This window comes from Gouania willdenowi, chromosome 18, assembly GCF_900634775.1.
Source record: "Gouania willdenowi chromosome 18, fGouWil2.1, whole genome shotgun sequence".
NCBI classification, from domain to species: Eukaryota; Metazoa; Chordata; class Actinopteri; order Blenniiformes; family Gobiesocidae; genus Gouania; species Gouania willdenowi.
The window spans coordinates 26388896-26403246 of NC_041061.1; the positions used below are offsets into that span (position 1 = coordinate 26388896).

The following is a 14351-nucleotide window of genomic DNA, read 5'->3' on the forward strand; positions in this document are numbered from 1 at the left end:
GGGACTGATAAACACATTGATTACGAGTAACTGACTTGTATTGTTGAACTTGGTTTATCGTTTATACTTTATTTATATATATATATATATATATATATATATATATATATATATATATATATATGTATATATATTACAATTTGTCAGTCCTTTGGTTTAAAATTATTATTATTTTTTTTTGTATTGTATATAAGCATTTTCATTTATTTTTTGTATCAGGAGTAACCTAAGCTGTGTATTAAGAGACACATTTTTGACTGAAGTTTTAGTCTCTTTATTGTTAGTTAACATAATGTAAACCACCTCAAGCTAAATCTAAAAGCTGGTAGTAAAATAAAGCATTTAATTGTATGATTTATTATCCAATTAGTTGTTTATCCATCCATCCATCTTCTTCCGCTTATCCACTGCCGGGTCGCGGGGCAGCATCCTTAGCAGGGAGGCCCAGACTTCTCTTTCCCCGGCCACCTCTTCCAGTTCTTCCAGTGGATCCTGAGTAGGGCTTCATTTTTCACTTTTTATTTAAAATCTCTATTACATTAATATTATTTTTTTTTTTTATAAACACAAAAACGCTTCTATATTGTTGTGGTATCATTTCTAAAGTAATTTCTGCTAGTAGTGCGACGGGATATTGACGGTGTTGTGTTGCGTTTAGATGTTCAGTGTTCACATTCACTGAATAATATTTGCTGATTTTGCTCATTCCCCACTTGCTGCTGGGGCGCAGGGAACAAATATCATCTGGTCTACATACTGTAACAGACTGGGTTCTATGTTCTGGTTATGTTCCACTTGTGTGTATTCAGTGGTTAACTGATACTGAGATTTCCCATGGCCGAGAAGGCATCGTGGTTACGTGCAGCTTTCTCTGCCAATTGGTGTCTTTGTTTACATGTGTTCTAAGTGTTGATTGACTGGGAGGCTGGGGAAAGGGTGGGTGTTAGCGGAGAAAAGACTAGTCAACAATTCTGTTCCCACGGTAATGTGAGTGTATGATGGTGTAAGACGGTTCTTTTTTATTGTTTATTTTTTGGCGTGTTACTACAACCTCCATTAAAGCCTGTAAAACTGTGATAATGGCTCGAGTCACATCATTACAACACCTTTTGGGCAGGGTGTAGGTGTTTGCTCGAGGGGACAAGGCTCTGTCTGGGGACGAGGCCCCTCCTATGTTCTCTTCCTCAGTTCAGCCCACAGCACCAGCCTCTGCAGATTTAGCTTTTAATTTACTTATTTTAAATGCTTTTGTAAAAACCCCTGGCTTATGTTGTTTGTACTCATTTATGTACGCATTACAAAAAAAAAATATATTAAAAAAACTTGATCCCCTCCCCCGTTTAAAGGACGTACCTCCGTCTAAACACCTGAGAGAGAACTGCGTGTCGATCGGTCTACTCTGCTCACATAGTAGCTACCTGCCTTTACTTTTTAAATGCCTTCAGCACACAGAAAAACAGAAGTAAACAGCATCCATGAGTGTTGGGATGACACATTGAAGGGGGAGTGTTCATGGGCTCGTCAGACAGGCAAGGAGTTTCTTAAAGAGACAGAGGCGAAATCGAAGCGTCGTGAACAGTGTTGCTCCAGAGGGAAATTTCTTTTAAGTTATTTTTGATATTTGCTGCATTTTTTAAACAATTTTGGGTATCATGCTATAGAAGTATAGAAGTATGCTATAGAATGGTAACCTGGCAATAGCCAGATTGATGTGTAGCCCTCCCTCTAACTCGAGTTCTCCTCATCAATCTGGGTCTGTGTCAGGCAAATGCTTTTGGAACCGGGGGGGACATGAACAGAATGCTTGAAGCTGATTTGGGCGAAGCGCCGGTCCACCATGATTTGTTTTAGCAAATCACATGGTAACAAATGATGTTGTCATCGGCATGTGCCGCAGAAACGCTGCTACATCAACAACAAGGCTCCGCTGGTGAAAACTTTCTTTTGGGATAGTAATGCTGCGGTCATTATGTGGTTGAGTGACTTTTGCCGTTTTTGCAACATGAGTATGCGAGTTAAGGGCATGTTAACCATCCTACTGCAACGCCATCTTTCTATTTTGATTCGGAGTTATGCTAATAGCAGTAGCCCAGCTAGTTCCTCTCCCCGCAACTGGGCATATGCTAGTTTTGCTTCGACGCTTCTGCCTTCGTCACACCCAGACATCCCGCCCTAAACCACAACACTGCCTCAGGATTGGTTCTAATTGGTTTGGTTTCGAAAAGGCAAAGGCGGAAACAGCACAAGATTGATTCTGGTGTTTGTGAACACCAGGAGAATCCATTCCTCTAAAACTATTCAAATTTCTTTTTCTGCCCTATTTTAGTTATATAATCGTCCTGTATAGGATTTCAAAGTATTTCTATATCTATTTTCATCTTAATATTCATGCAAATCTTGCCCGATGATGTCCATTTTATGAACTAAAAATATATGAAAATAATTATTTAGCACTGACATTCCAACAATGCACTATATTAAATAAAATAAAATACAAAATGCAATCTTTAACTTGACCCCACTCATACCCCTTATTACTTATTAGCGGGCGGAGTTTTAATACAAATAAACCTTTAGTGAATCTGCCCCTAAGTCTCTCTCAAGTCTGACAGGAATTTTTTTTCTCTTTCAGGCTCGCAACATCAGAACCTCAGAGATGGCTGCCATCAAGATTGTAAAGCTCGACCCTGGTATTTTAACCTTCCAAACTCACATATGCTTGTTTTCCGTTTGTTTTTTATGCATCTGTGAAGGAATATGTTGTTAGGAAAGATGTGTCTTACGTTTGAAAGGCTAGCGCAACGAGGCAGATGCAATATCTAAAGATTAGACCTAATTGTGGGTGTAAAAATAAAATAAAATAGATTGTACTTTTGTATGAAGGAAATTATACTCTTGACTAATTTACTCCAAAAAATCTACACAATTACAGTAGTGTGAGTATTTGTCAATTGATGCTTTCAACCCTAGTTATTACCACGGAGATGGGCAACTCTTATCACTACAAAAATGTCATTGTCTGGCCATATTATCAACATTAATAACACAAGTTTGAATAATAACACAAAATTAGTCAGAGGTCCACCAGTTGCCCATGATGCTATTTAAAAAGCACTTAACATGGTAAGGACATGATTGCCAGGTCCTGAGTTCAAGTTTTGTTCTTTAATGTTGCACGTGCACGTTAAAATAACAAATATAGCACGTTGAATTTTTAAATGGTTAGCACAACAGGATGATGTCATCAGTTTTATGAGCTATTACATCTTCATGAGTTATTCTGTAAAAAAATCCTGTTCATACTTCCAAAAGAATCTAACATGTTACAGCACCATGACGTATGATACCAATGGCAGTAACAGGAGAGAATGAGGTGTAATGCAGATCCTTAAAGAGAAATACAGTTTAATGTATTATGTGTTTTATATACTGTATATAGTATATATGTATTAGGTGTGGAGGTTTACAAAACGACATACAACACAAGCAGTTAGGGTTAAGAGACTTGCTCAACACCCTAGTGATTGCTCAGGATGAATTTGAACCGGTGACCCTGTGTTTACGAGCCCGCTTATAACCATCATGCCACCACGCCATATTCTCTCGCAAGATTCCTTTTCCTAATTCAGCCATTAGAATAGTTTCTCTCCTGTTTTTGTTTAAAACTTTGCTGTGTTTATGATAATGTTGAGTCCGTCTGCTCAGGTGATGACATCACATCCATCCAGCAGGAGATCACCATGATGAAGGAATGCAAGCACAAAAACATTGTGGCTTACTTCGGCAGCTACCACAGGTGTGTGTGTATATGTGCTTAGAAGTGTACATACAGTACACAAATATAAAGAGTTAGAAGAAAAATCAAGTGAATCATGTTCATCTTAATGTTCAATTTTGCATTTCAATGTTGCCTTTTGCGTGTTGCCGGTCTGCTTTTTAGAGAATGACCATAAATGGGTTGTGACGCACAAAAGGGTTTATTCTCCCCTTCATAAATATTCGTTTTTATGAAGCCAAGACACGATTCTCCGAGCTCCTAACACGTCCACCGCGCGTAAGTAGACTAAAAGCGTGTAGTCTGTCAATGAAGGTGGTTTGAAGCAAAGGAGGACTGGGGCATGATGTCATTTTTTTGGGGCTTTCTAGAAATCATGGGACGTGGAGTTTTCCCAACGCTTGTAAATGATATTGATATCTGTGAAAATGATGAAGCACACTTTTCATTTGAAACGCCTTCATTGATAAACAATGTAACAGGTTGATTTGATCAGATTATTGATGCAGTGTGATGATCGGGCGCATTTTTCTGTCACAGTTAAAATCTCCTTTTTTCTCCTGATATTAACGACAGATTAACGTTGGTTTGTGTGGAAAGCCTGATTTGATTAACTTTCAGAAATCATCTGCGCGTCGTCATCATCAATACGGTACCTGCTCTAAAGTGTGACCGAGTGTGACGCGCTGGAGGTTTGAGGAAATAATCCCGCAGAGCGTCCTGCTTTAATCCAGAGGAGACAGAGATGTTTGCAGTGAAACAGAAGGGCGGTCAACCCGAAACGCCATGTTTTTTGGTGTAAAATAAAACAGAAATTGGGAGCTAACCACGCAGTTGTGCTGACCTTTTTTCCATAGCATGCAGTGAAACAGAACCATTGGCTTCCTACATGATACGCAGTTTTAAATATAAATTGTCCAGTGCCTTATGGAGCTGATGTGAGCGAGTCCGAACTGAAGATGAGCCTCATTTAAATATGTGTGGGAGTTTCTGGTATCCACCTTCATCATATGACAGCTTGTTTCACTTATTATTTACTCTGTAGTGGATCAAACTGTGGCTTTTACATTTGACAAAATATTTGATAAATAGCTTGTAAACCTAAAATAAGTATATCCAAGGTAGAGAGAACATTGTGGTGGAGGAGGGACTCACGGCAGTTGCTGCAGTGAGACATGATACATGCTTTCAACATCAGAAAACTCTCCAATAACACAAGATAAAGTCCCTACCTTTGTCACTAGTGTCTGTTGAGAAAAAAGTTGCAAAGACCTCCACAGTTGTACACCGGTTAAGGATGGTAAAGGATGATAGGTTTGTAAACAGGAAGCGGAGTGTTAGCGTGGTTGTTTCTATACATGTCTCACAATTCTACATACTGCAGCTTTATTTAGCTTCACCAGTGTGCTACGTTGTTTAAGAATGCAGGCAGACTTTGGACAAATGGATTGAAATTTAGCTTTTCATGTTATGAGTGTGCTTGTTAAGCAAGGGGAGAGAAAAATACTTATGAAGTGTTCAGTGTTTTAATAGACTTTATTAAATTGTGATCCTCACATCATTCTGTCTGTCTCTGTCTGTGTGTAGCTGTGTATCACAGAGAAACAGGGTGAGGGTGTCATCATCTTTCAGTGTTTTTTTTTTTTGGAAGTATTGTACTTTTATTACCCGGTATCAGCAGGATTTTTCTGTTAGATAGTGTTAAAAAACAAGATGTCAAAAATGGTGTCATATACAGTACACTTTAAACTGACAATTTACTGTAATTGATTAAGTTAGTCTCCTACAGGGCACCACAATGTTTGGACACATGGATCAATCCTGTTGTCTACTTTAGTTTGTTTATTTAAAAAGTAATTACTTCAAGTTATTAATGCAAAAGTTTTTCTTATTAAATATAATTAATATTTTCAGGGCAACATGCTGAAGTCAGGGATCAATAACCAGAATAATATTCATTTTGAGATTACTTTTAATCTTAAGTGTGAAACCACCTGATTACACAAAAAGCAAGGACAGCTTTTGTTGTATGGATAACAATGTATGGATAAAATGCAGGTTTTAGTCCCTACACTACAACTTGACGTTATATACAGTATATGAGTATTTACTGGAATTTCTTTGTATTCATAAAAAAGACACATTAAAGGACATTGAAACTAGTAAATACCTGAGGACGACTTCCAGCAAAATGAGAAACTCTACGGGAAGTTATTTTAGATCCTTTGAATGTTTGTTGCTATTAAAGAACAAAAGCTCCTCTGGGATCATTGACTTGATGTTTAGATCTGGTTCCATTCAGCTCTTGTGTAATATTAAGATAAAAAGTTCCCTTGCAGGGTTACCCTGACATTAAAGAAAGTTTGAACTGGAGCTTCAACCTAATTTTTCCAAATGAAGCTGTTCATCTTTAGAGCAAACAGAGCAGGAGTCTAACATCCAATAAACAGCAACATGTCTCTTTTCAGGAACACCAAGCTGTGGATCTGTATGGAGTACTGTGGTGGAGGATCGCTCCAGGATATTTATCATGGTAAAGACACGTTGGATTCAGTATTCTCTTCAAGTTATTCTAAAAGTATCTTAGAACTGCACACACAGACTCTTTCTTTTTCTGTTGAGTGGAATCAATAACCGAGCCTTTTCTCGACAGTGACGGGTCCTTTGAAAGAGAAGCAGATAGCGTTTGTCTGCAGGGAAACTCTCCAGGTAAGTCTTTCCGTGAGAGTCACACATTGTAGCTCTGTGTGCATTAAACTCTTCAACATGCACAATGTGTCATGTAGTTTCACTCACCAAAAACGAAAATGATAATTCTCAAACTCATTGAGTCACTGTCATGGTCAGTGACTCAATGCGACCATGGCTCAGGTGGTCGTGGGTCGTCTTCTGATCGAGAGGTTGAGGGGTTCGATCCCAGTACCTGACTATGTGTCGAAGTGTCCTTGGGCAAGACACTGAACCCTAAGTTGCTCCCAGTGGTCGACTAGCACCTTGCATGGCAGTCCTGTCCCACTGGTGTGTGAGAGTGATTGGGTGAATGAGCTGATATGTAAAGCGCTTTGAGACTGCTTCAGTGTGGTGATAAAGCGCTATATAAATCAAGTCAAGTCCACAGTCTGTGTAAAGATCAAGAGCCTGTTATAGCTGACTCAGTGTAATGGGCATGTCTACCCTGGGCAGGTCCCTCGTTCAGACACTCTTTGCTCCATTGGTCATTTAATTGTCTGTATCTTCATTATTCTAAGATAGAAGTGATCTAACGTTGATTGCTTGTAAGCTCTTGCTGCCTGGATTTCATGTAGCTTGAGTCAGAACCCACTGATAGGTAGCTCAATGAAGTGATCTATGGCATCCTCAGTGGGGGAGATAAGCGTTCAGATACAGTTGTGCTCAAACGGTTTACAGTAGTCCCTCGCTATGTCACGGTTCACCTTTCGCGGCCTCTGTGTTTTTGCAGATTTTTTTTACAGTGCAATTTTGGATGCATTTTTTAACAACGTATGAACGCACATTGTGTTCTGCGTCCTGTTTGGCTAATGCTGCGTTCACCCGCGAGCAACACATCCAACTCGGTGATTTTCACTGCCTGCTGAAGCGAGGAGCTGTGATCTTTTTTCTCCTCTCATAAACATAAACCACCAGTGAAAAAAGCCGGTGTGATTGGCGGCTAATGCTATGCTAGCTCAGTGCTACAGAGAGAACTTATACCTGCTACTACCACCTCCTCGCTGATTCTCTTCCACGCCAAATCCTTCCTAGTCCGGTCCTGGTTATAAAGGTTGTGTCATACAGCTCCAGGTGGTCACACACAGCTTCTACTCCATGGTTGAATGGGTGAACAGACCAGTGTCTGTGATGACGACCTGACGTCATCGTCAACAAAGACTCTGAGCGTGTTCGGCATCAATGTCTGATCACTAGCAGTGTGACTCTGAAGTGCTGTATGTTTGAAAACAGGTTTATGTTTTAAAATCTACGAAGGTTTGAACTTTGAGAGTGTTTAAACAAGAGAGAAATGTTAATTCCTGTCTGAGAAAAGTGTATAAAGTGTGTGGTGAGGGGTTTTACAGCCTTAAAACATGTATAATAATTGTAAAAAATAAAGCTAACTACTTCGCGGAGTTCGCCTATTGTGGGTTATTTTTAGAACGTAACCCCCGCGATAAACGAGGGACTACTGTATAAACTCATTTTGCCAATTCACTTTGAGGACAACCAATGTGTTACATCTGCTTCTTCTTCTTCTTTTACTGATACTTTTATTAGAACCACATTCAGGGGAATTCCTCTCACCTACTCAGTGGAGTGTAGAACCTTCCACTGCTTGTCTACTTTGTTCAGCTTAAACTGGTTTAAACGCAAAGCCAGTTCTTCAAAAATCACTCACGTTTAGAGACTTCTGGACCGCACCAGTGCCATAACTTGAGCCGTGACATTCTCATACATTACTATTCTGATTACATGGAGATACTGTGCAACATCAGATGTCTTATCCACATTCATCCACACTACTGTCCTCTACTTTAAAGATGTTTGTGATCATTAAACCCTTAACACCGCCACCGTAGTGGGTGTCCTGTGACTCGACACAATGGTCATTGCGATGACTGAAGTCTGTGTTTTTACATACATTTCAGCCACCGTGTGTCAGCCAATCAGCCACTGAAGCTGGTGGGTCAAGGTGGTTACATGGAAGTAATCGGAATCACCAATTTCGTCAGGATTTACGACACTGATGAAATGGCAGGTTTATTAAAAAACTGCTGGCTCCTCTTTTGAAAAAACAAAGAACAGCAAACCTCCTTTACTATGTGATCTTTTGATAGGCTTGCAATTGAAACCCTTTAAGAAGTGCTTCACCTTCCTTGTAAAACTTTTAATAGATACTGACCACTGCTGACTGCCATATCCTTTACAATGTGGCCCTGTGGCTCAAATCCTAACACTTGAATATGTTCCCCTGCTGCCTAATATATAGATTAATCTCACCTGATACTAGGGCTGCAGCTATCTATTCTTTTTGGAATCGATTAATCTAGCACTTTATCAATTGATTAATCAGATTTTTTTTTTTGTGTGTTTTTTAGCAACCAAAACAAATAATGTAAAACGAAAATGATCAAGCATTTGGCTTTTATTTTTCAAAAAAACAACATTTGGCTTCAAAACTAAGCTTCTTTATTGCAATTTAACCATGTAGTGTTAATAAGTGCCAGTGCCAATAATTAAATAACAATACAGTTAAGTCAACTAACTAACTACTAACAAATAATATATCATTTCTGGGGTGAGCCTATTTGCTATGGTAACCTAGAAACCTGTGTGTATGTGTTTGACAAACACTAGAATTATGTTTTTAGCAGCTGAGAAAATTAATTTATCTCTGGCTTAATAAAGTATTTCTATTCTATATCAAACATTGTGCTGCTGACATCACTAGAATTATCACTGTGATGATCAGAGCACAGGCACTGAGGCGTACCACAATATTTAATGCTATAATTTCTCAAATTGAATGCCCTTTTTCTCAAATGTAAAGCTTTTAAGGCCTTAAATTTGGCTACATCAATTTTAATGCCTCACCTTTTTAAGGATTTAAAGACCATCTACCCTGGTTTGTGTACAATCACACCGCTTATGTCTCCTCCGCTGGCGGACATCGCTGGTACGAAGCTCCACTGCTACATAGGCCGCTGGGTGTAGCCGCTGTAGCAATCCAAAGCTAGAGTTGCAGCATCTACCGGACTATAACTGTTTGATTTACCTAAATCTAAGATTACCTGGCGGTGGCATACTATTTTAGAGTAATTACGCTGCAGGTTCACTGAGAAATTATTAGAACTGACTGAGTTATCTGCTGTTTTACATCGGTTGCTAACGTTAACCTCTGCAGTAGCAGCTGACAGCCAAATACACATGCATATGTCAATATATCGAGGCCCAGGACTAAATTAGTGCTACACCTTGCTTCAGCTACGCTTGTTGAAACAGCATGTGGATGCTTTCATTTCAGATGCTGCATCATTGAAATCGCACTGCTGTGGTATGCCAAGTATTGTTTGCAGTAAACACATGATTGCACCTTGTCATCATTTTTTGAGGATGTAATGATCCCAGACTTTAGACGTTCTCTGCATTGATGACGCGCTAGTGGTGTGCACGCCTGCAGTTACACGCTTCTCTCCTATGCGTATTCTCCGGTCCAGGCTGCTGACACGCCCACCAGTGCGTAAGTTAGACCAAAAGTGTGAATGAAGGCAGGCTGAAGGAAAGGAGGCGGTGATGTCACTTTTTTTGGGCTGTCTCGAAATCACGGAACATGGAGTTTTCCCAAGGCTTGTAAATATCATTGAAGTCCGTGAAAATGATAAAGTTCACTTTTACTTTGAAATGCCTTCATTGATAAACAATAAAACAGGTTGATTTGATCAGATTATTGTATTATATCCTTGATCATCATCACCTTCATCATCATCATCATCGCTGTAAAACATGGCCGAGTTAGATGCGCTGGAGATATGAGGAAATAACCCGGCCGCAGAGCGTCCTGCTTTAATACAGAGGGATGTTTGCAGTGAAACAGAACTATTGGTTTCCATAATACACAGCTTTAAATATAAATTGTTTAAAGCGACCTGAGCTGAGCCTCATTAAAATATGTGTGGGAACAGTTTCTGGTCCATTCTCATCTGCATATGACAGCTTGTTTCACTCTGTAGTAGATCAAACTGTGACTTGAACATAGTATGAATCACTGTGACCAACGTGGACAAGAAGTCTGCATCTGTCAGAGTTTTAATTAATCACGCAGCAGCAGCTGTATGGAATCAGAACAGTATCATAATGAATGAACTCTTGCAGGGTTTTTCACGAATGCACATGCTTTGTTTTGCAGTTGTATTTCAAATTCACAAATGCACATGATCTGTTTCGCAAATATTTATTTTATGCAAACTTGTAATATAAATTCTGAAATGCACACGTTCTACTTCACAAATATTATTTTGATGCACACTTGTAATATAAATCCACAGATAATGCAAATTGCTGAATGTGCTGTGAAACCTCTGTGTGTTTGTGAGAGAAATGTGTGTGGTGAATTTTGAGACTGCACTGACGTCGCGGGTCAACGAACGTCACCATTGGCTGATAAAAGTGATTGACAGATTCATCAGCCAATCAGGTGTGTTTGCTTTCAGCCAATCATATGGCTTCTTACATTTTCGCCACACTTTTAAACCAATTGCAGAGCTGCTGATATGTGCGCGCATACGCAGTGTTCAAACAACAGTAACTAAGTCCATTTTTCTAGTGCAATATAAAGTTTCACTTTATCGGGGTGCTGCACTTATTCCAGGGTTAGAGGCGCGTAAGAGGAAAAGGACTAATGCACACCGGAGAATGTGCATAAAGCCAGATTTGAATGGTGCGTAACTGGGATGAAGGCACGCAGCTACTGACTTAAGTACAGTGGGAGAATAGCACACAGCCAGAAACAGCGCCGCTGCGCGGCTTTTTGGACTTACACACATGGGAGAATAGAGCCCATAGACATGTAATGATGCTTCGAGGCACAATTTTTGCATTAAGGAATTTTTTGTAATTGAGTTAATCGAGTAACTTGATGAATCGTTTCAGCCCTACCTGATACTGTACATCTTTGGTTTTACTATTAAACCAACTGATTGCATGTTTTCTAGTTTTCCCATTAAAGTTACAGCTATAAGATGTCTGGTGATAGTGAAGTAATTCAGTGTTCAAGTGATGTATTTGTGACTTACTTGAATTAAAGTATATTCATAGTAAACTGTAAATGGACTGATTTCGATTTTTCTCTAGGGTTTGTATCACCTGCACGAAACTGGCAAAATGCACAGAGACATAAAGGTACGATATATGCGTTTTCAAAGCTTTGGTGTTTTTAGTGATTGTAACAACTTTAAATAATGACACAAAGACAAATGTGTATCTGTGTGTCTTTTCTGCAGGGAGCCAACATTCTTCTGACTGAAAGAGGCGATGTGAAACTGGGTCAGTGGAGAGTCTATTAAACCCACACAACACCTGTTCAACAACCCCAGGTATCACTGTGTGTGTTCCTTGTGTGTGCAGCTGATTTTGGAGTGGCAGCAGAGATTAGTGCCTCAGTGGCCAAAAGGAAGTCTTTCATCGGAACGCCCTATTGGTGAGATAAATACTGTACCGCAACCCACATCCAACCTATGAACCACTCGCAGTAAGAGGATATGTTGGAACATACACAACATGTTGACCCAGTGGATAACGGAGAATACCACATTAATTCAGCTACATGCAGAAAAAAAAGCTCCAAGATCCGGTTCTAGGCCGATAAAGGGTGGATATAAAAAGGGAACATCAAAGAATGGGAACCATACTGTGTGTCACTTGTTACTGTCACTTCCTCTTAAGAACAACCAATGACCAAAGAAGGAAAATGTCATGTATGTATCATAAAAACCAATTGACGGGCAGTTAGCTAAACAAAAGACAAACCTGAACCTTGCAAATTATTAGTTATATATAGTTTTTGTTAAATATACTTTGAGACACTCAAATGTTAGAAGTAATGGAAATATGTTTTCTGTAATAAAAAAAAAAAGTTGTTAATTAAATCAGTTAATTTGGCAACATTAAACAATTCTATTGGTGAATGTAGTAATTTGTTAACCAAGACTTCTTTCCATTATTTGTTAGATGTTATTGAATGCTATTAAAAAGCTCTTTGTTTATTCTATGAATAACAGAGAATAGGTTGATGTGTTTTCTTAATACAAATCAAAAAAGTTATCACACAGTGTTATTCAGTTATTGGGTAACTGTTGCATTGTTGTATGAATAAACATGTAACAGTGGATCAATGTGCTCTGATGATGAAAAATATGTTTGCGATTTTTAGAGACTTTCAATAGTTAAATATTTTGTCATGCAATTACTTCAGTACTATTGGGCTGCATTCACACTACAGGCAAAAGTGGCCTTAATCCAATTTTTTGGGGGTCAAGTGACCAGATCCGATTTTTTAAAACCTGTGTGAACACTCAAATCTGGTCATTATCGGATTTTTTCAAATCAGATTTAGACCACTTTCATATGCGGTCCTGAATCGGATACAGATCTGTTCTTCAATGCGACCTCAGTGTGAACGGTCAAGGCGGATTTGGAGCGAGTTTGATACGTTGACGTCACTTTATAGCAGCAGCTGTAGCAGTGAGCGCGGCGCTGTAGCTGCGCGCTGTCCTCTGGACCAGAGAGCAACAGGCTTGAAGCATCCAATCCTTTTCTGCACGAGAACATGGAATATCCTTATATTTGATACATGGATTATGTAAATAGATCCACTGTCTCTTGTGCACACTGTGTGCGTGCGTGTGTTTGACGTTCGCTTGTTTCCCCCGTGCGCTGATCTGTTGTTATTAACAATTGTTTGTTAATTAAAGCAGGCTTACCACTAAAACAATCGTAAATAAGTCATTTGTGTGAGGAAAATATTAGGTTTTAACTGTCGGTTTCAGGTTGAGCAAGAATATAAATATATATTGCTTATCAGACCTGAATGGTTCAGTTTTGTTCTTGGGTTCGGGTCAAGGTTGAAGGTTCATACCATAACTGGTCTGTGTTTAAAAGCAAATCAGCACCACATACAGCCAAAACAAAACATTTGGCTCTCTTTTTCTTTTTCCTCACCCTCCTCTACAGCTACTTACAGTATTTATTCTCTGGCTCCCACTGCACAAAAACTTTGAGACAAACGCAAAAATGCGCATGCGGGTCAGTTTGGAGCCGCAAACAGTTCACACTGGAGTCTGATACGGGTCACATTTTAAATGGTAATGTGAACGACCAAACAAAAAATCAGAATTGTGCGTTAAAGGTGACATATTGTGCAATTTTTCACCCATCTCCATTTGTTCTAAGAACCCAAAAAACATAGTATTTGAGGTTTATTTTCCCAAACACGCCTGTTTTCCAGAGTTTTATCCTTTGAAAAGACACTTTCTGAGCAGTTCTGAAATCGGGCCGTTTTGGGGCCTACTTATGCATATTCATGAGTGGGCGTGTTTATAGACGCTCACTCACTTTATGTGTCGCTCTTTTACAGGGTGATCAGTGATCACCAAAGCGATTTTATTTTTGCTATCCACACACTGTTATTGTTTTCAGCCAAAAAACTGCACATTATAGTAAAACACTGTGAGTGTCTTCGTCTTAGGGTCTCACAGCAGCAGCAGGAGCAGTCAAACTCTCACTGGAGTGTTAGGGTGATAAGTTACTTTCTCCTCCTCCTCTGCTCTTCTAACTTCAGGAATAGTGCATCTAATGTGATAATCATTTATTTTCTCAAACCGCTGCGTCGCATTGTGTCACAAACACGTCAGATCAGCGATACAAGGCTATATAACAGGTTTGCCAATGCGCTGAACCACAAGAGCGGAGTACACTTCCGCATGAACAAATAGTGCTTACACTACAGTGTACGTTCACTGTGGAGGCGCGGCACTGGCAGCAGTAAAGTTCTGCATTTAGTTTTACCGGTAGCCATCACTCCATGGCG

The 14351-nt window shown here is 39.4% G+C and overlaps 1 protein-coding gene across 6 annotated transcripts in view; it reads left to right on the top strand.

Annotated features, from left to right (window-relative positions):
• The window catches only part of map4k2 (mitogen-activated protein kinase kinase kinase kinase 2), a 56313-nt gene that overhangs the window by 10354 nt on the left and 31608 nt on the right, over positions 1-14351 (top strand). For all 6 annotated transcript variants that reach the window (XR_003676076.1, XR_003676077.1, XR_003676080.1 and 3 more), the window contains exons 2-8: positions 2633-2690; positions 3706-3796; positions 6244-6308; positions 6429-6484; positions 11618-11665; positions 11767-11809; positions 11891-11963. Coding sequence is in view for 1 of the 6 variants with exons in the window: in XM_028474278.1 (XP_028330079.1) it covers positions 2633-2690; positions 3706-3796; positions 6244-6308; positions 6429-6484; positions 11618-11665; positions 11767-11809; positions 11891-11963 (434 nt within the window). In the remaining 5 variants the exon portion in view is untranslated. The remainder of the gene's footprint in view (positions 1-2632; positions 2691-3705; positions 3797-6243; positions 6309-6428; positions 6485-11617; positions 11666-11766; positions 11810-11890; positions 11964-14351) is intronic.